Source organism: Cherax quadricarinatus, chromosome 75, assembly GCF_038502225.1.
Source record: "Cherax quadricarinatus isolate ZL_2023a chromosome 75, ASM3850222v1, whole genome shotgun sequence".
NCBI classification, from domain to species: Eukaryota; Metazoa; Arthropoda; class Malacostraca; order Decapoda; family Parastacidae; genus Cherax; species Cherax quadricarinatus.
Window position 1 is genome coordinate 1,483,049 of NC_091366.1, and position 22,978 is coordinate 1,506,026.

At 41.0% G+C, this 22,978-nt stretch overlaps 1 protein-coding gene across 5 annotated transcripts in view; it reads right to left on the minus strand.

Moving 5' to 3' along the window:
- The window catches only part of LOC128691783 (glucose dehydrogenase [FAD, quinone]), a 64,231-nt gene that overhangs the window by 13,725 nt on the left and 27,528 nt on the right, over positions 1-22,978 (minus strand). The window contains exons 1-8 of one of the 5 annotated variants that reach the window (XM_070100883.1): positions 17,060-17,211; positions 13,844-14,052; positions 12,627-12,813; positions 11,933-12,064; positions 10,888-11,009; positions 7,118-7,171; positions 6,385-6,498; positions 3,706-3,865 (exon numbers count right to left, since the gene is read on the minus strand). In XM_070100883.1, coding sequence (XP_069956984.1) covers positions 3,706-3,865; positions 6,385-6,498; positions 7,118-7,171; positions 10,888-11,009; positions 11,933-12,064; positions 12,627-12,756 — 712 coding nt within the window. In that variant the 5' untranslated portion in view covers positions 12,757-12,813; positions 13,844-14,052; positions 17,060-17,211. Of the gene's footprint in view, positions 1-3,705; positions 3,866-6,384; positions 6,499-7,117; positions 7,172-10,887; positions 11,010-11,932; positions 12,065-12,626; positions 12,814-13,843; positions 14,053-15,728; positions 16,381-16,486; positions 16,594-16,915; positions 17,212-22,978 lie in introns of those variants that run through there. The other 4 variants (XM_070100885.1, XM_070100884.1, XM_070100881.1 and 1 more) reach the window with 4 other exon arrangements.

The window sequence follows — 22,978 nt, forward strand, 5'->3', positions numbered from 1 at the left end:
ATTGGATATCAAATTGGGGAGGAGGAGTATGGAAGAAGTGAATGTTTTCAGATACTTGGGAGTTGACGTGTCGGCGGATGGATTTATGAAGGATGAGGTTAATCATAGAATTGATGAGGGAAAAAAGGTGAGTGGTGCGTTGAGGTATATGTGGAGTCAAAAAACGTTATCTATGGAGGCAAAGAAGGGAATGTATGAAAGTATAGTAGTACTAACACTCTTATATGGGTGTGAAGCTTGGGTGGTAAATGCAGCAGCGAGGAGACGGTTGGAGGCAGTGGAGATGTCCTGTCTAAGGGCAATGTGTGGTGTAAATATTATGCAGAAAATTCGGAGTGTGGAAATTAGGAGAAGGTGTGGAGTTAATAAAAGTATTAGTCAGAGGGCAGAAGAGGGGTTGTTGAGGTGGTTTGGTCATTTAGAGAGAATGGATCAAAGTAGAATGACATGGAAAGCATATAAATCTATAGGGGAAGGAAGGCGGGGTAGGGGTCGTCCTCGAAAGGGTTGGAGAGAGGGGGTAAACGAGGTTTTGTGGGCAAGGGGCTTGGACTTCCAGCAAGCGTGCGTGAGCGTGTTAGATAGGAGTGAATGGAGACGAATGGTACTTGGGATCTGACGATCTGTTGGAGTGTGAGCAGGGTAATATTTAGTGAAGGGATTCAGGGAAACCGGTTATTTTCATATAGTCGGACTTGAGTCCTGGAAATGGGAAGTACAATGCCTGCACTTTAAAGGAGGGGTTTGGGATATTGGCAGTTTGGAGGGATATGTTGTGTATCTTTATATGTGTATGCTTCTAGACTGTTGTATTCTGAGCACCTCTGCAAAAACAGTGATAATGTGCGAGTGTGGTGAAAGTGTTGAATGATGATGAAAGTATTTTCTTTTTGGGGATTTTCTTTCTTTTTTTGGGTCACCCTGCCTCGGTGGGAGACGGCCGACTTGTTGAAAAAAAAAAAAAAAAAAAAAAAATAATAATAATAATAATAATAATAATAATAATAATAAAAATAATAATAATAATAATAATAATAATATCTTTATTTCTACAGGTACATGTACAAGGTACACAGACCATAGCTGACATCAATGATGTACTACTGTGTGGGGCCCAACATCTACATACTATCGTAGATGTTGGGAGCTGAAATCAATTCTGATTCAGGAACTACAAAGAGGTAAGCAATTATCTATTTATACACCTAAACTTATACACCTATATAGTATACTACATCTTGAACGCAGATAATTTCACAATTTGTTTTTTAAATTGGCCGTTTCCCAGCGTGGTAGCGTGACCTGAAAAAGAAGAAATAAGTTCATCATCATTCACTCCATCACTGTCTTGCCAGAGGCATGCCAATAAGATAAGATTTCGTTCGGATTTTTAACCCCGGAGGGTTAGCCACCCAGGATAACCCAAGAAAGTCAGTGCATCATCGAGGACTGTCTTACTTAATATTTCCATTGGGGTCCTCAATCTTGTCCCTCGGGATGCGACCCACACCAGTCGATTAACACCCAGGTACCTATTTGCTGCTAGGTGAACAGGACAACAGGTGTAAGGAAATGTGTTGAAATGTTTCCACCCACCGGGAATCGAACCCAGGCCCTCCGTGTGTGAAGCGGGAGCTTTAGCCACCGCCCCTCCTTCAGAGTGCAGGCACTGTACTTCCCACCTCTAGTACTGTAACATCCTCACTCATCCTTCAGAGTGCAGGCACTGTACTTCTCACCTCTAGTACTGTAACATCCTCACTCATCCTTCAGAGTGCAGGCACTGTACTTCCTATCTTCAGGACTGTAACATCCTCACTCATCCTTCAGAGTGTAGGCACTGTACTTCCCACCTCTAGTACTGTAACACCCTCACTCATCCTTCAGAGTGCAGGCACTGTACTTCCTACCTCCAGGACTGTAACATCTTCACTCATCCTTCAGAGTACAGGTACTGTACTTCCCACCTCCAGGGCTGTAACATCCTCACTCATCCTTCAGACTGCAGGCACTGTATGTCCCACCTCCAGGACTCCTTCAGAGTGCAGGCACTGTACTTCCCACCTCCAGGACTGTAACATCTTCACTCATCCTTCAGAGTACAGGTACTGTACTTACCACCTCCAGGGCTGTAACATCCTCACTCATCCTTCAGACTGCAGGCACTGTACGTCCCACATCCAGGACTCCTTCAGAGTGCAGGCACTGTACTTCCCACCTCCAGGACTGTAACATCTTCACTCATCCTTCAGAGTACAGGTACTGTACTTCCCACCTCCAGGGCTGTAACATCCTCACTCATCCTTCAGACTGCAGGCACTGTATGTCCCACCTCCAGGACTCCTTCAGAGTGCAGGCACTGTACTTCCCCCCTCCAGGACTGTAACATCTTCACTCATCCTTCAGAGTACAGGTACTGTACTTACCACCTCCAGGGCTGTAACATCCTCACTCATCCTTCAGACTGCAGGCACTGTACGTCCCACATCCAGGACTCCTTCAGAGTGCAGGCACTGTACTTCCCACCTCCAGGACTGTAACATCTTCACTCATCCTTCAGAGTACAGGTACTGTACTTCCCACCTCCAGGGCTGTAACATCCTCACTCATCCTTCAGACTGCAGGCACTGTACGTCCCACCTCCAGGACTCATTCAGAGTGCAGGCACTGTACTTCCTACCTCCAGGACTGTAATATCTTCACTCATCCTTCAGAGTACAGGTACTGTACTTCCCACCTCCAGGGCTGTAACATCCTCACTCATCCTTCAGACTGCAGGCACTGCATGTCCCACCTCCAGGACTCCTTCAGAGTGCAGGCACTGTACTTCCCACCTCCAGGACTGTAACATCACTCATCCTTCGGAGTACAGGTATTGTACTTCCCACCTCCAGGACTGTAACATCCTCAATCATCCTTCAGAGTGCAGGTACTGCATGTCCCACCTCCAGGACTCCTTCAGAGTGCAGGCACTGTACTTCCCACCTCCAGGACTGTAACATCACTCATCCTTCAGAGTACAGGTATTGTACTTCCCACCTCCAGGACTGTAACATCCTCACTCATCCTTCAGAGTGCAGGTACTGTACTTCCCACCTCCAGGACACCTTCAGAGTGCAGGTACTGTACTTCCCACCTCCAGGACACCTTCAGAGTGCAGGTACTGTACTTCCCACCTCCAGGACACCTTCAGAGTGCAGGTACTGTACTTCCCACCTCCAGGACACCTTCAGAGTGCAGGTACTGTACTTCCCACCTCCAGAACTTCTTCAGAGTGCAGGCACTGTACTTCCCACCTCCAGGACTCCTTCAGAGTGCAGGCACTGTACTTCCCACCTCCAGGACTTCTTCAGAGTGCAGGCACTGTACTTCCCACCTCCAGGACTCCTTCAGAGTGCAGGCACTGTACTTCCCACCTCCAGGACTTCTTCAGAGTGCAGGCACTGTACTTCCCACCTCCAGGACTTCTTCAGAGTGCAGGCACTGTACTTCCCACCTCCAGGACTTCTTCAAGTGCAGGCACTGTACTTCCCACCTCCAGGACTTCTTCAGAGTGCAGGCACTGTACTTCCCACTTCCAGGACTCCTTCAGAGTGCAGGCACTGTACTTTCCACCTCCAGGACTCAAGTCCAGCTACACTTATTATTAATTATAAAAACAAGTGAAAGTACTGTAGTATCAAGAAATTAAATCTGAACACTGACCTTGTCTGGTTAACTGGTACTCCTTGAGAGACACGGGATTGAACGTGTTCAATATATCCAGTGAAGATGTGCCTTTTACTGCCACCCAACTGAGGCCAAAGGCTTCAACATGATCGTGTACATTCTGGCCGACACCTGGTGAGTTGGCCACAACCTTCAACTGTAAAACATAAATATCAGCACTGCATAAGTTGTGCAAGTCGCAGAGATCAAAAGTGAGGTTAACTGACAAGGATCACCACTATATTTAATATTCTAAATTTGCTGAACCTAGGAGTATAACACAGATTCGAGGGTTCCATTATATTCAATAATAATGACATTTTTCTTTCAAACCTCATCAATGTAGTGAAGGTTAATAAATGATTTAACCATTTATTAACATTCACTGCACTGATGAGGTTTGAAAGCAAATTGTCTTCACTCTGGCATACAATGGAACCCTTAAAATTGTGATATGCTCCTAGGTCCAGTGAATTTAGAATCTTCAAAGAATACCTTACAAAATTATGTCTGCACATTTGAGATCATTATCAGTTTCTGAGACTGTATCTCTTTAAATATTCATCTAAATATGGTTGATGTTGATATTCATGAGAAAGAGAAAGAGATTTGGGAATGGGAAATCTAACTAGCATTTAAATCTCATGTTTACAGTAATTCTCAGTGGTATCTCGGCATATGAACACCTCTCAACCTGAACAATTATGTAAGTGTATTTTTGTAAGCAAGTTAAGAAAGCCTAGAGAACAAATGAATTTGTCAGTTAAAAATAGGAGAGGAGAGTTATTAAATGGAGAGTTAGAGGTATTGGGAAGATGGAAGGAATATTTTGAGGAATTGTTAAATGTTGATGAAGATAGGGAAGCTGTGATTTCGTGTATAGGGCAAGGAGGAATAACATCTTGTAGGAGTGAGGAAGAGCCAGTTGTGAGTGTGGGGGAAGTTCGTGAGGCAGTAGGTAAAATGAAAGGGGGTAAGGCAGCCGGGATTGATGGGATAAAGATAGAAATGTTAAAAGCAGGTGGGGATATAGTTTTGGAGTGGTTGGTGCAATTATTTAATAAATGTATGGAAGAGGGTAAGGTACCTAGGGATTGGCAGAGAGCATGCATAGTTCCTTTGTATAAAGGCAAAGGGGATAAAAGAGAGTGCAAAAATTATAGGGGGATAAGTCTGTTGAGTGTACCTGGTAAAGTGTATGGTAGAGTTATAATTGAAAGAATTAAGAGTAAGACGGAGAATAGGATAGCAGATGAACAAGGAGGCTTTAGGAAAGGTAGGGGGTGTGTGGACCAGGTGTTTACAGTGAAACATATAAGTGAACAGTATTTAGATAAGGCTAAAGAGGTCTTTGTGGCATTTATGGATTTGGAAAAGGCGTATGACAGGGTGGATAGGGGGGCAATGTGGCAGATGTTGCAAGTGTATGGTGTAGGAGGTAGGTTACTGAAAGCAGTGAAGAGTTTTTACGAGGATAGTGAGGCTCAAGTTAGAGTATGTAGGAAAGAGGGAAATTTTTTCCCAGTAAAAGTAGGCCTTAGACAAGGATGTGTGATGTCACCGTGGTTGTTTAATATATTTATAGATGGGGTTGTAAGAGAAGTAAATGCGAGGGTCTTGGCAAGAGGCGTGGAGTTAAAAGATAAAGAATCACACACAAAGTGGGAGTTGTCACAGCTGCTCTTTGCTGATGACACTGTGCTCTTGGGAGATTCTGAAGAGAAGTTGCAGAGATTGGTGGATGAATTTGGTAGGGTGTGCAAAAGAAGAAAATTAAAGGTGAATACAGGAAAGAGTAAGGTTATGAGGATAACAAAAAGATTAGGTGATGAAAGATTGAATATCAGATTGGAGGGAGAGAGTATGGAGGAGGTGAACGTATTCAGATATTTGGGAGTGGACGTGTCAGCGGATGGGTCTATGAAAGATGAGGTGAATCATAGAATTGATGAGGGAAAAAGAGTGAGTGGTGCACTTAGGAGTCTGTGGAGACAAAGAACTTTGTCCTTGGAGGCAAAGAGGGGAATGTATGAGAGTATAGTTTTACCAACGCTCTTATATGGGTGTGAAGCATGGGTGATGAATGTTGCAGCGAGGAGAAGGCTGGAGGCAGTGGAGATGTCATGTCTGAGGGCAATGTGTGGTGTGAATATAATGCAGAGAATTCGTAGTTTGGAAGTTAGGAGGAGGTGCGGGATTACCAAAACTGTTGTCCAGAGGGCTGACGCTTTTGTAAGCGTGTTTTTGGGGGTCTGAAACGGATTAATCTAATTTACATTATTAATTATGGGAACAAATTCGCTCAGTATCAGCACTCGAACAGCTTTCTGGAACGAATTAAGTTCGTAACCCAAGGTACCACTGTAAATGCAAATAACCGAAGAAATGCTCTAGCAGGTTTTCAAAAACATTGGATATAATCAAAACAGGGTTACACCATTTAGTAAAAAGTAAAAAGTAGAATTTAACATAATTTGCTTAAGTTTGCCCAAAAAGCTCTGCATACTAAGGGTTTTCTTGCATTATGCTAAAATAACAAATCTGAATCCGAAACATGATGCAGTAGTTAATGAGATAGTAATGTACGTTAGTTCCATTCCTTGCCTTAGACTCACCCTCTGGTACAGCATCAATATCAAGTCATGAAATTACTGCCCAGTTAATAATGGCACTTACATTATGCTGCTGGAGATGTTCCTTGGGTCCGACCCCTGACAACATGAGTAACTTAGGTGATGCTACCGGCCCAGCAGACATTATGACCTCACGCAGCGCTCTCACCGTAAACAGCTGTAAGACATATAATAATATATCTTATTTCTACAGGTACATGTACAAGGTATACAGGCCTAGCTGACATCAATGACAAACTACTAAATAATGTACAGTAAAAAATAAACCTTGTTAACTTTATATATACATAATTGTTTTACATGATGGTAGGATTCCTGGTGTCTTTTTTGTGTCTAATAAACATGCAGGATAACAGGTATATCTTGCTACTTTTACTTACACTTAGGTCACACCACTTATCCTCTTATCTCCTTGGGAAGTGGAAAAGAATTCTTCATCCTTAAGCCATGCATGTTGTAAGAGGTAACTGAAATGCTGGGAGCAAGGGGCTAGTAACCCCTTCTCCTGTGTAAATTACTAAAATTTAAAAAAAAAATTTTCTTTTTAGGTCGCCCTGCCTCAGTGGGATGCGGCTGATTTGTTGAAAGATGAACTTTATATATATGAAAGTTATTGTGCCCATGAACAAGTGGTATTGATAAATAAAAACACTGCTACTAGCCAAGGACTTGAACCCATGCTGCTTTGGCCTGCTGGCCAAAGCAGCATGGGTTCTAGTCCTTGGCTAGTCGCAGTGTTGTTACTGATATATGGAAGTTTATGTAAAGGTACTCGCCTTTCCTTTGTGCTCAAACTTGACCCCCACAGCTCTTCTGTTGTGGAAGACGACCTGAAAAGCGGAAGTTTTGATAAATACAAAGATAAGGCATTAATGAAGTATGGCAATACAGGTTATGTTAGGTAAGGTTTGTCAGGAAACAGGACAAATGTTTCCTGATGTGGGTCTTAGTCATATGGTGACCCACAGCTGGAGCTTTAGGTCGTCTGATTGGGGCCTTCCCCTGGCTTACCCCTCCACCCCTTTAAAAATTATGGCTATGATATAGAAGTCTCTAGTATCTAGTAAATCCTAATGTTGACAGGATGGGAACTTTCACATGACAGTGTATGTAAATGTGTATGTGTATAACTCCTTCATTAAGATAAACATGTTTATTTCCTTAAAAAAAAATAGGCTACAACGACTGGTTTTACAATTTTTGTAATACGTGATTAACCCTTTATCGTGTTTGGCCGAAAAAATTCGGTATTGATTACGTGTTTTTGGCGCGTGTCATACTTCGCGCCCCGCGCGGCCAGCTTCCCGTTCTTTAGTTCCAACCAATCACAAGCCTTCCCTGAGTCTCTTCAGCTAAGTACAGTTCGCTTCTGCCGCCTTCCCATTGGTTGAGAGATCAAAATATAAACACTAGCGGCTTGGCTTCGAACACACGCGCATTTTTCCCTCCACCCTTGCTAATCTACTCTTGGATTATACATTCTACAATGTCGGTAAGTACTGATTGTTGTGTTTAGTGCTTACATGAATAGTTTAGCCATATTTTGATATATACCTAAAGTCCGTGTGAAGCATAATATGAGTGTAGCATGCAGTTGAAAAAAGTGCAAGCATTTTAGTCCGAATTATTTCGGTATTGCGCGAGTTTCCGGGAATGTCCAATTTTAGTCAAATAAATATTTATAAAAAATTTTCAATTGCATATATGAACTCTGTAGTGGTCTGGATTTATACAGGAGGTTTCTATTGTCCTTCCAGTTCCATGAGAGGCTGTTTTATGGGGAGCAGTCGACCAGCAGGTCGAGGTATGTCTGCGTTTCTGAAGACAGTGACTCAGAACCAGAGGTAGACGAACCAGAATTGCTGGATAGTGGTGATGAATACTTGCCACCGGATGCACAGGATGCACAGATGTCAAGTGATGATGAGGAGGAAGAAAGGGAAGAACGGCCAGCCAAAAAGCAGAAAGTAATGAGGAAAAAGAAAACTTTTAGGATTGAGGAATACCCGGATGAGGAAGAGATCCATGAGAATATTGCTCTTCAAGTTTCATCTCAGTGGACCGTAGATGACATTCAAAATGATCCTTTGCCGGCATATGAACATGAAAAGCCTCTTGCAATTAGGTCTCCATATGAGTATTTTCGTATGTTCGTTACTCCAGCCATGATAGATAACATAGCATATCAAACAAATTTGTATACGAGGCAACAAGACGTAAATAGTACTTTTTCAACAGATTCTGAAGAGATCATGAGGTTCATAGGTATTTTGTTGTTCGTGGGTATTAATTCACTACCATCCCTCGAAGACTATTGGAAAGCTGCTTTTAGGAGCCAACAGGTTGCAGATAGCATGGCGTCTAAGAGGTTTAGGTACCTTAGAAGTCATATTCATTTCAATGACAACACAAAAAAGGATAATGACAGATTCTACAAAGTAAGGCCTCTTTACACTGAACTAACTAATGCTTGCTTGAAAATTCCAGCTACACCCAAGCAATCTATTGATGAAGTCATGGTTGGTTTCAAGGGTAAAACTGCTGGAAACCTAAGGCAGTACATCAAAACAAAACCAGATAAGTGGGGTTTCAAACTTTTTTGTCGTGCAAGTCAAGATGGACTCATACATGATATACTCTTGTATCAAGGCACAACAACTTTTGACACACATCCCATACAGCTGCCACAGGAAGAATCTAAACTTCCAATAAGTACAAAGATTGTTCTGGTACTTGCACAAACTATGAACAAGACAAACACATCAGCAATCTATGCTGACAATTTCTTTTCAAGTATGCCTTTGGTCAAGCTACTAAGAGATAAGTATAACTGCAGATACACTGGAACAGTACGTGACAATAGATGTGGTAAGCCACATCTAGTGCCTATCAAACAAATGGAAAAAAACAGTGTGGTCAGGGGCAATTTTTGCTTCAACAACAATGATGGTGTCCTTGTTGTACGATGGAAGGACACCAAAGTTGTGACTTTAGTGACAACTGATATTGGGGTCGAGCCCATGAGTCTTGTTGACAGATATAACAAGGGTACAAAGAGGAAAGAGAAAATATCGTGCCCTGCAGTCATCAAGAACTATAATGCAAACATGGGAGGTATTGACAAAAGCAACATGTTGGTGCATCTCTACAAAACACCAATGAAATCAAAACGTTGGTACATGCGGCTATTTGCCTATATTATTGATCTTGCTGTTGTGAATGCATGGCTGCTTTATTGCCGTGATTCTCGAGCAATAAAGCAAAAGTGTATGCAACTGAAGTATTTCAGGAATTCTATCTCTGAAATTGCAAGGTCTAAAGGACAAAACCTTAGAGGGAGCAGCCTAAGAACAACTCCAAGACCTTCACCAACTAATTCACCATGTACTTCCAATGGTGTTGGCATAGTGAAACCTGGGAGGGGAACACGTACAGAAATGCCTGATGACAGTGTTAGGAAAGACATTACTCTAATGCACTTCCCAATGGCAGGGCAAAGGCCGTTTACTTGCAAGTATTGCAGCACCTCGAAAAAAACGGTAACATCGTCATTCGTCTGTAGTGTATGCAAAGTAAATCTGTGCATAAAGACTGATAGAAATTGTTTCACAGACTTCCATCTTGCCAATTAGCAATATAGAATCATTGGTCTTCCAAATGAATCTCAGGAATATAGGGATTGAAACTTGCATCACTTTGCAATTTGGCATTGTTGATATTTGCTTCCTTTTTATATTTTTGTAACAATTAAAAAATGTTTTGATACAAGTTCCATTTATGTTTTTTATATTGTCTGTTTGTATATTAAATTTAAAAAATTGTTTTGGTGTGTTTTATTAACAATTGCAAGTTTGCAACATAAAATTTTTTAATCACTTTGTCGGGGGCGGCCTAATATTTTCGGTCTTCGGAGATTGGCAATTGCTCGAAAACTAACCATCAGAAATCAATTTATATGGGATCAGTGACCTTGTATTGAGTTACTCTATCCACCATAGGGAGTTCAGTTCAAATTTCAAATTTTCGGACCCCTTGCGCGATGAAGGGTTAAATGTATCTGTCACTTCAAATACTCGATTCCAGTCTACCTATCTACAGTACAGTATGAATGGAGAAAGCTAGAGAGGAATACATCGAAAGGGTCACAGCACTGTATGCTCCTTGTAGATTTAGTGCTTAGTTATGATTATAATAATACTGCCTCTCCTCACTTAACAATGGAGTTCCGTTCCTGAGACCATTGTTTTAATGTCAAATTTGTACCATTTATAACATTTTAAGTATATTTTTAAATATTTATACAGTAGTGTACTGTACATTGTGATAAACAGAACGGAGGAAATCAGCTCGAGTATACATTATTTAGGTATGCATACTGGTCAGAGAGCCAGTCGTAACTCTGAGTCATCAGTAAACGAGTACGTACATTGGTAAGTGAGGAGAGGCTGTACTTTGAGAGGATCAACATCTGAGATACACTTCACAGATAAACTAGCAGAGTATTTTAGGCAGTGGGACAGCAACTTGGAGTGTAATACAAACTCACCCTGTGAACAGTGGCACTATGAAGGACATGAAGATTGGGTCTTGTGTTTGAAGGTATTAAATACTCCCTGGCTGTTGAAGATCTGACTCCATCTTTAATTGAGAATGATGTTGGAGCAAATCCTGGAAAGGGAAGCTAGAGTCAACACAGAGAGGTCCCACTTAACAGTGCTTCACTTGTGATGAATGGTTTTGAAAACCGACAAGTTGAAGAATTGAGACACTTATGCAACATGTGGGAATCTTTATTGAAGAAACGTTTCACCATTTCTACTTTGTATTGGACTGATGAAGCCACTGTGTGGCAAAACGTTTCTTCAATAAAGATTCCCATATGTTGCATAAGTGTCTCAATTCTTCAGTGCTTCACTTTACAGCATTTCTGCTAATACAAAAATTTTTAATTATACTCATTCTTCTTTATTCAGCCTTCCTACAATACAATAAATATATTCACCACTCACTATAAGCTAACAATGAAAATATTTTAAGGTAAGTAATGTGCGTACTGTCTAAGCATTTTTTAGGCCTAGCTCTATTGCTCATTTAATATATGATAGAGTAAACATGTTATCAGGCTTGTATGTGCATTTGAAAGTGAAAAAAGGCTATGATTCACTTTACAGCAATTTTTACTTTACAGCAGTAACTCAAAATCTAACCTGCTGTATAAGCGGGGCCTTACAGTAGCCCAGAACATAACCTACTGTATAAGCGAGATCCTCCTATGTATTTTTAACACATCACCCGTCTCCCACCAAGGCCGGGTGACCCGAAAAAGGAGAAATGAAAGCTTTTCCTTCTTTTCATTTAGTAATTATGGTCAATTATGGAGAAGTTAATATTTTTTAAAAATAATGATTACAATACAGTGTCTGGTTCCAACATAAAACATATATTTACAGTCCTCCTGGACTAGAGTGTGAACATAACATCTATCAAAAGAAGCAGGGAAAATGGTTAGTTAGATTTGTTATATACATGTATATAATAGAACAGGCAACACATATCTAATTTGAGCTCAAATTAGAAAAATAAAGAAATACCTAATTGCTCTGGGCCATTGTAGTCAATAACAGGGTAGCCAAGCTCCTTGCCACCCTGTATAAAAGCTCGTGTGAGGGGAGTCAGGGGCCCAGGGGTTACTCCAATAGGTCCGCCACGTCCATGGAACGCCGCTGTCAAAAAGGTAAAGGGTTTGAATTAATATCAGTCTACTGGCATAATATTTCATACACAGGAGGAGTTGGGTAAATAAGAGAATGTGTATAGTTTTTCATAGACAAATATTGGCTGAATTTTTCTATTGGTGAAGTAGTTAGGCACTTTGCAACTGATGATTTACTAGTGGGCTTTAAAGCCCACTGTGTGGGAGAAACATAATCAACAAAGGTTCACATTACAGTGCATTTGTGTCAATTTTTCCACACTAGAGAGGTACTGAACACCCAGTCCTATGAACGAGTACATCGTCATTGTAAAATCTCAAAGGAAGACATAATATTATTGCAAATTTAACTTTGAAGGCAACAAAATGACACAATTCAATAAAACTCAAATAATGTATATGAAACACTGCTTTAAAACCTTGTGCATATACTGGTCCTTTACTACTTGGGAAGAACATGGTCCTGTAAGCAGAACTGCTGTAATTATGTACAGTACAGTAACATTGAAATTAAAATGCTTTCTTGGATATACAAGATGGCATCACAGGTTACAAAAGAGGTTATAACTCACCCGTTTCCCCAACTTCCCCTCGGAAGTCCTCTTGTTTGATGAAGTATGGGAGAACGCTGAGGTAGTCCCAGCCTGGGTTACCCAATGCTGCCCACCGGTCATAGTCCCTCCTGTTACCTCTTACATACATCAAACTGTTGACCGTGGATCCGCCACCCAACACCCGCCCTTGTGGTAGTTTCACTTGCTACAGCATAATAAGAATAATAATAATCTTTAGTTCTACAAGTACATGTACAAGGTATACAGATCATAGCTGACATCAATGACATACTACTATATAGAAAGCCGCTTGTTATGCAGAGCATTTCCCACAAATTAGGTCAATTTTGTCCCAGGATGAGACCCACAGGTATACACCAGTCGACTAACACTTACTAAATGTCATATTAACCCTTAAACTGTCCAAACGTAGATCTACGTTTGCTCGCGTATTGCTCCGAACGTAGATCTACATTATTTTTACATTGTTTCTTATGGAGAAAATCAAGGTCGCACCGCTACGCGTGCACACGTAGATCTATATTTAGACAGTTTAAGGGTTAAGGGCAAAAGTGTGAATCTTTAAGAAAATCATATAATACTTCAATATTTCAAATGTACTAATAGGATACTCAGTTCTCTAGCATTCATTGTAATTTCTAATTTTATTTTTACAACCACCTAAGAGGCTGTTTATACAGTGGACCCCCGGTTAACGATATTTCTTCACTCCAGAAGTATGTTCAGGTGCCAGTACTGACCGAATTTGTTCCCATAAGAAATATTGTGAAGTAGATTAGTCCATTTCAGACCCCCAAACATACACGTACAAACGCACTTACATAAATACACTTACATAATTGGTCACATTCGGAGGTAATCGTTATGCGGGGGTCCACTGTATAAGCAATCAATTAGTTATCGCCTTATTAATCCTAAGTTAGTCTTAAGTTTGCCCAAAATGCTCTGCATATTAAAGGGGTTTTTAAACACACACTTAAATCATTCACCTTTGTACAAACACTGTATCATGCTGAAATAAAGAATATTTAATCTTTAATAGTAATGATAATTAAAAAAGATATTATATATATATTTTTTACATTTATCTGGTAATAACTAAATATACAATATTGAGGGGATAGCCTCCAGATAGACTAGAAGTCTGGATGCAGATCTGGACTTTAAATGACAAACTCAGTAATGTTATTTGGGACGAGTACGTTATTGCTTACCCGATTAGCAAAATTCTGAGAGGAAAACTTCTGGGGTACGGTTCTGTAGCCCCAGTCCTCACTGTACCCGGGGATGTAAGAGATGGGTAGAAAGGCCGGTACGTAGGTCTCCAAGGGTGGGGGTCCCCCAGCCTCCAGTAATAATATTCTCCACCCAGGTACTTCTGATAACCTCCCTGCCAGTGTGCATCCTGCTGACCCTCCACCCACTGCCAAAAAATAAGTTTATTTAGGTACAGGTACATGTCATGGCATCAGTTTACAGTTACAGTTTAATATGTTTATTATGCACCCCATACCCATCCTGTGGGCGGTAGTCAAAAGATTACAAAGGTACATAATGGGTCCAGGGACTGGACCCCAAAGTTATGATAGCTGAACTAGTTACAAAGGTAATGAACTCCAGGTAGATCTGGTCACAATCATGACAAGTTACAGAGGTGATGAACTCCAGGTAGATCTGGTCACAATCATGACAAGTTACAGAGGTGATGAACTCCAGGTAGATCTGGTCACAATCGTGGCAAGTTACAAAGTAATGAACCACTGATACGTCCACACCTGGTCACAATTGTAATGAGTTATAAATACAAATATTAAGTGGGTCATACACCCACACGAGCGCGCACGCGCACACATATGCACACATGGTGGCTTTTTTTGTACTTAACAAATCAAAATTGCAATTACACATTGTAACCTTTGCAAAGAAATAAAAATCTTTATTCTTTTGTGCATAGTAGCATATGTGAAGATTACCCACCAGGATAACCTAAAAAGTGACTTGTTTTCAATGATTTAATTACACCCAGGATAACCCCAAAAATGCTATTCATAGAGGTTACGTCAGGTTAAGTTTGGTTAGGTTAGGCTAGGTTAGGCTAGGTTAGGCTAGGTTAGGTTAGGTTAGGTTAGGTTTGGTTAGGTTTGGTTAGGTTAGATTAGGTTAAGTTATTTTAGGTTAGGTTAGGTTAGGTTTGGTTAGGTTAGGTTAGGTTAAGTTAGGTTAGGTTAAGTTAGGTTAGGTTAGGTTAGGTTAGGTTAGGTTAGGGTAGGTTAAGTTAGGTTAGGTTAGGTTAGGTTAGGTTAGGTTTGGTTAGGTTAGGGTAGGTTAAGTTATTTTAGGTTAGGTTAGGTTAGGTTAGGGTAGTTTAGGTTAGGTTAAGTTAGGTTAGGTTAGGGTAGGTTAGGTTAAGTTAGGTTAGGTTAGGTTAGGTTAGGTTAGGTTATGTTAGGTTAAGTTAAGTTAAGTTAAGTTAAGTTAAGTTAAGTTAAGTTAAGTTAAGTTAAGTTAAGTTAAAGTTAAGTTAAGTTAAGTTAAGTTAAGTTAAGTTAAGTTAAGTTAAGTTAGGTTAGGTTAGGTTAGGTTAGGTTAGGTTAAGTTAGGTTAAGTTAGGTTAGGTTAGGTTAGGTTAGGTAATGTTTGTCAGGAAACAAGACAAGTGTTTCCTGACGCGGGTCTTAGTTATATGATAACCCGTAGTTGTAGCTTTTGGACGTCTGACCGAGACCTTCCACTGGCTTATCTCTCCACCACTTTAAAAATTATAGTCAGTTATAACCATTTGTCTGTTCATATATATTACTACCCCAGCCAGTGTTAAATTTAACTATCATTATTAACAACAATAATAACAAGTATTAGTAATAATAATAAAAATAATAATAATTATTATTATTAGTTAGTGTCATTCTATTAACAATGATAATCAGGAAATCATCTGCGCTAAACCCGTACGGAAAGGGAGACAATCATCTTTGCAGCATGGAAGATGAGGACAAATCCAGTTCCTTGGATGAAAAACCCTCAACCCCCCCCCACCAAGGAACCTCCCAAATATATACTAAGAAAAAAACAATAAATATGGCTTGAATTTTGACTTACCTCCCAAAATGACCAATAAAAAATTTCTGCCTTCGAAAACCCCCACAAAATTTGCCTTTTTTAACATTTCAAAATCACACAAAACTATTTTTTTTTCAATTAACATTTTTTTTTTTTGGTGTGTTGGCAACCTATTTCCATTTTCTGTTGTTTTTTCCATTTTTTGGACTCTTGTTTGTTTACGTTTTTTAGGGCCATTATGAAGTTACACCGTATTGAACCCGGGTGTCCGGTGGCTGGGTTGGTAGCGCACTTGCCTCGCACACTGGGTGTCCGGGGTTCGATCCCCGGCACGGATTTAAAAGTTGGGCGTGTTTCCGTAAGTAAGTAAGTAAATTTATTCAGGTATACACAAATACAGTTACATAGAATTATCATACATAGCAGCATATGTGTAGAGAACCTAGGATAACCCAAAAAAGTCAGTACACCTGCTGTCACTTCACCTAGCAGTAAGTAGGTACCTGGGTGTTAGTGGACTGGTGTGGGTGGCATCCTGGGGGACAAGATTGAAGGACCATAATGGAATTATGGTCTGACTACCCTGGGTTATCCTGGGTTATTAACACTCCCTACCCTGGGTTATCCCGGGTGGCTAACACTCCCAGGTCAAACCTTTCCATCTCCTCCCTGGTTAAATCCAACTAAGAGCACAGGCCCTGATAACATCCCGTCTAAGTTCCTAAAAGATGGTGCTTCTGAACTGTCAATCCCTATTGCTCACATAATAAATCTATCAATCACCACTAATACCGTACCGGAGGGGTTCAAGGAGGCCAGAGTTACTCCTATCTTCAAGAAAAATAGTAGGTCTGATGTCAGCAACTATATTATTATCATTATTATTATTATTATTATTATTATTATTATTATTATTATAATCAAGGGGAAGCACTAAACCCGGAGGATTATACAGCGCCTGGGGGGGGATGTTGAAGGCATTCAGACTTAATTCGGGGAACTGGAGCACAGATCCAATTTCCTAAATCAAGAGCCCCTCACCAACATCAAGGAACCTTCCTTGAGGGGTATCAGCAACTATAGGCCTGTTAGTATACTCAGTATAATATCTAAAATTCTAGAGAGGCCGGTGTATTCTCAATGACAACAACATTCTCCATAGCTATCAATCGGGCTTTAGAAGATCCTACTCAACCGATACCTCCCTTATTAATCTGATGGATTACCTGAGAACTGAAATGTCAAAGGGGAACCTCATAGGTATGGTAACCTTAGACCTGCAAAAGGCCTTCGATACTGTCAACCACAATATATTATGTAAGAAACTTCAAGCTATCGGTATAGGTTCTGTAGACTGGTTTAAGTCCTACCTTAGCAACAGGAGACAAATTGTCAAAATCAACAAAACGGAATCAGAACCCCTGCCGATAACATGTGGAGTTCCCCAAGGTAGTATTCTGGGTCCCTTAATAATCTTATGTTATGTTACACAAATAACCCGCACATAAAAGAGAGAAGCTTACGACGACGTTTCGGTCCGACTTGGACCATTGACAAAGTCACACTGTGACAGTGTGACTTTGTCAATGGTCCAAGTCGGACCGAAACGTCGTCGTAAGCTTCTCTCTTTTATGTGCGGCTTATTTGTGTATCGTTCCAGTCACGGTATTGTGCCTTTTTTTTGTTAAGATAAGATAAGATAAGATAAGATTTCGTTCGGATTTTTAACCCCGGAGGGTTAGCCACCCAGGATAACCCAAGAAAGTCAGTGTGTCATCGAGGACTGTCTAACTTATTTCCATTGGGGTCCTTAATCTTGTCCCCCAGGATGCGACCCACACCAGTCGACTAACACCCAGGTACCTATTTGCTGCTAGGTGAACAGGACAACAGGTGTAAGGAAACGTGTCAAATGTTTCCACCCGCCGGGAATCGAACCCGGGCCCTCCGTGTGTGAAGCGGTAGCTTTAGCCACCAGACCACCGGGCCACACATGCCTATGCCTATCAGTGTCAAGTGCAAACTCCTACTGTATGCAGATGACAGTGCTCTGTTAGTGTCAGATAAAGACCCACAAGATATAGCTCAAGTGTTAACACTGGAACTGGAGTCCTGCAGCAAATAGTTAGTAGATAACAAACTATTACACCTCGGGAAAACTGAAGCCATTCTCTTTGGCACGAAACATAAACTGAGAAGGGTAAATAATTTTAATGTCCAGTGTAATGGGGAGTCCATCACTTTGGTTTCTTCAGTAAAATATCTGGGAATCCCTATGGAAAATTTTCTAGGGTGCTTACCTGTATGTACCTCAACATTATATACATACCAGTAATCTCATTGGGAGACAATCATATTGTTTACCGTAGTCACCCCGTGTAGACATGTGAGAAAACTTAACCACCCCTGGTCGCACCAAGTGGTCCCCTCGACCTCACAATCTTATCCATATCTATCCGAGACCAGTATGGATTGGGTAGCACCCACAAGTACGGTGCTACTAATTAATTGTGGACTGTATAGATTATATTAGTTTAGCTGAATGAAGGGGAGGGGGGTAGGATACACCTGGATACATCCATCAAGGAAAACATTTATACATAATCCCACCACTTACCAGATGTTCTCTGGTGGTCACTTGATGTAGTTGGATCACTCATAACCTATCTAATTACAACATAACACCACTGGCCAGCATAGGTTTGTTATAACTAGAAGGGTTACTTAACTGTGGGTGATTGATACTCCTTATTTCTTCCATTCACCATCTCAGTTTCGATGTCCTGCTACACCGACACGGTTCTCATTCCGGCAGGACGAGGTATCCGTCGGTTTGTCCCGGTTAGAAGTCGTGATTCCATAAATCTCCATTATCCCCGGTACGAGAGTCACACGTTCACTCGGAGCAAGGCGCTCTATTTCACATCCCGCATTCTCTTAACTCAATGTTATTATCACTGATTACATTACCATTCACAAGACGATTTAACGTCTCATAACTATTATACAAATTAGAGGTCACTCCATTAAGATCTGAGGCCGATGAGCGAGGATTAACACACGGGTATGTCCCCTGGACACACCCTGGCCGTGCACCTGCCACCCGGTCCTACTCTTATCACACTTTTTACCACTCTATTACCGTGGTCCCGTAAATCACGTTCCCTCACTCTCCACCAGGAACAGTTACGACACTTCTTATTATGAAATGAGGCCTATATTAATCCTTAGGCCGCCGTGAATGTCAATTCCGTGGCTCCATGCGTTCTCAGCTTCTTCACCACATTCAAAACAATCCGCGCCTCCCCCCCCCCCCCCGCACATCCGCGCATGCGCAAAGGGAACTCTTGGTTCTACTCTTATTTTCAAATACATTTTTGACCCATATAGACACATTAAACACCTATTAGGCACTATAGTTTCGGAAAATCAAAAAATTTTCCACACTGCGGCCGGGCGGAGGTCGTTCCTAGACGACTTACATAATGTGGAGTACAATTTTCCCATCTTCACTGGCCACCCATATTTATTGAACCCTCAAAATGGACTAATTAGTGTTCCATCCTCTCAGGGGCATAAGCCTATGCTCCCTGGATTAATTTATTGGGCATACTGGAATTATGAGACTTTAACAATAACAAGTCTCTCTCAGTATCCCAAGTCAGCCCCAGCACATTACTGCATATAGGCACCAACTCCATGGCCATCTATATTTATTGATCCCTCAAAATGGACTAATTAGTGTTCCATTCTCTCAGGGGCATAAGCCTATGCTCCCTGGATTAAGTTATTGGGCATACTGGAATTTTGAGACTTTACCAATAACAAGTCTCTCAGTATCCCAAGTCAGTCCCAGCACATTTCTTCATTATTTCATTAACCCCTTCACATATCCTCATTAGTTCCTCTTCAGTTGACGTCACACCCGGAAATTGTCCACATAAGATTATTTACCCAATTACTTCGCTCAGTGGACCACCTGTGCACTTAAGGTGTGCATTTATCGTCGCCTGAAGTAAGAACAATTTATTATTTAACTGCTTATTAATTATATCATTATAAGCAGTCAACAATTTTGGTGTCTTGCTCAGTTCGCAGAGCTGGGCCCTTTAACTGTCCATACGCCATCCTATAATTAGTAGGTAATTCTGGACGGTCAAGCTTCCACGGAAGTCGCACCCAGTAATGTCCAGATTCACATTTAACATCCTTCAGGTATTGTTCCTGAGTAAAGGAATCATTTGGACTTTCCTCATTTACATTAATCCCTATGCTGTCCAGCTCCCACAAATTAGACTGGTTCAACATCATTCTCGATAGAAGAATACTTGTACTGGGTTGACCTTTCATGAGTAAGACACCGTGACCGTATTCACTACTTCCTCTAGTCATTATTACTAGGCGGTAGTCTGCCATATATTACATGGCCCGTACCAGTGTTGAGCAGAGTGACACCGTATGGTTTTGGGTTTATGCCCTTTATCCTGAATTTTTACATCCAACACCGGCAAGACTACCTCAGCTAGGCCATCATTATTGCCATTAGCTGCAACCTTCACATCAGTCACTGTAGTGTCAGGGTTATTAACATTATCATTATTGTCACCATTATTATAAGAATCACATACAACCCTGCACATAACTGTATGGTGCTTTCCCTTGTTGCATTGATAGCAACTGTTCAATTTGGTATGACAATCCTTTACATTATGATTGTCTAGACATCTGATAAATCTGTCAAGTTCTTTCATTCTTTCCACTTTAATATCCCATGGATTACAGGCATTACAATTTTTAGTGAAATGAGTACCCTGGCAGAAGAGGCAGTCTCTCTTTTCCTTGCCTGACCTCTTATTAACTGGGTTACACTTACCGAGGTACTTATTCCTCTTACCTTGATGTGAGGAACCACTATTACTGATTCCTGACTTGATATGTGCCTATTTAACTCTTAACTATGATTATTACCACTGGGATTAATTTTCCCTTTTGAGACTTGACAGATACTTCAGCGTCATTATGTGTTATATCCTTAGAACTGTTTGGCTGGCTGGTCTGCAATTGAACAATTAATTCCTGCCGACCTAGTCTGATTTCCTCCAGACCGTACTATGGAGGTTTTGGCAAACCCACCCTTTGCATTAATAGGTTGATCAACTGCCTGGCTTACACCCTTTAATTTATTCAAAGCCTTACTTTTACAAGACAGTTTTTCTTCCAATTCGTAAGGTTGATTAATTAAAACATTCATTTCCATTCCATCTGCACAATTCTCCAGCAGATCTCTTTCACAGTCTTTAAACCACAATTTGTACCAATCAAATCTACTCTCTAAAGCATCTAAATATAACTTTAATTCATTAGGGTTCACGGTTCTTTGATTCACTAAATCAAATGCCTTCGTCACATGGCTTTTAATAGCCTGTAATGATGCTTTCATTACTCTAAAATTCACGGACTTGTCAGCCACATTAACTCCATTAGATCCAGTCATGGTTAGAGAATTATTAATCACTGATTATACAACTTAAGTAGGCGCCTTATAAGAGTAATTCTTGCACTTTACTCTTGTATAAATCCTAGCCACCCATGTGCTAGCAATTAATTGGGCTAATTGTCATCCATCACACGATCGATTAAACTTGTGCACCCTACACCCACTTCCTTCAATCAGTCACTTAATTATTAAGTAATTAATTCAATTAATTTTTTCACTGATTGCATCCGGTTCTCGAAGGACCAACGGGCAGATATGGAAAATTTTCTAGGGTGCTTACCTGTATGTACCTCAACATTATATACATACCAGTAATCTCATTGGGAGACAATCATATTGTTTACCGTAGTCACCCCGTGTAGACATGTGAGAAAACTTAACCACCCCTGGTCGCACCAAGTGGTCCCCTCGACCTCACAATCTTATCCATATCTATCCGAGACCAGTATGGATTGGGTAGCACCCACAAGTACGGTGCTACTAATTAATTGTGGACTGTATAGATTATATTAGTTTAGCTGAATGAAGGGGAGGGGGGTAGGATACACCTGGATACATCCATCAAGGAAAACATTTATACATAATCCCACCACTTACCAGATGTTCTCTGGTGGTCACTTGATGTAGTTGGATCACTCATAACCTATCTAATTACAACATAACACCACTGGCCAGCATAGGTTTGTTATAACTAGAAGGGTTACTTAACTGTGGGTGATTGATACTCCTTATTTCTTCCATTCACCATCTCAGTTTCGATGTCCTGCTACACCGACACGGTTCTCATTCCGGCAGGACGAGGTATCCGTCGGTTTGTCCCGGTTAGAAGTCGTGATTCCATAAATCTCCATTATCCCCGGTACGAGAGTCACACGTTCACTCGGAGCAAGGCGCTCTATTTCACATCCCGCATTCTCTTAACTCAATGTTATTATCACTGATTACATTACCATTCACAAGACGATTTAACGTCTCATAACTATTATACAAATTAGAGGTCACTCCATTAAGATCTGAGGCCGATGAGCGAGGATTAACACACGGGTATGTCCCCTGGACACACCCTGGCCGTGCACCTGCCACCCGGTCCTACTCTTATCACACTTTTTACCACTCTATTACCGTGGTCCCGTAAATCACGTTCCCTCACTCTCCACCAGGAACAGTTACGACACTTCTTATTATGAAATGAGGCCTATATTAATCCTTAGGCCGCCGTGAATGTCAATTCCGTGGCTCCATGCGTTCTCAGCTTCTTCACCACATTCAAAACAATCCGCGCCTCCCCCCCCCCCGCACATCCGCGCATGCGCAAAGGGAACTCTTGGTTCTACCCTTATTTTCAAATACATTTTTGACCCATATAGACACATTAAACACCTATTAGGCACTATAGTTTCGGAAAATCAAAAAATTTTCCACAATCCCCTTTGACCCATGCATGTCAGGAGAATGGATAAGGAACAGTGTAGTAAAGAAAGCGAATGCCAGACTGAAATTCCTGTATAGACAAGCACAGTGTCTACCTACTGAGGCACAGTGTCTACCTACTGAGGCACAGTGTCTACCTACTGAGGCACAGTGTCTACCTACTGAGGTACAGTGTCTACCTACTGAGGCTCACAAAACTCTATGTCTAGCCCTTATACAATGTCATATGGATTACGCTTGCTCTTCTTGGTACTCTGCCTTGACAAAAAAACTGAAAGATAGACTGCAAATCACCCAGAACAAAATCGTAAGATTCATCCTGGGGCTGGGACCAAGAGAACATGTAGGCCAGGATGAATTA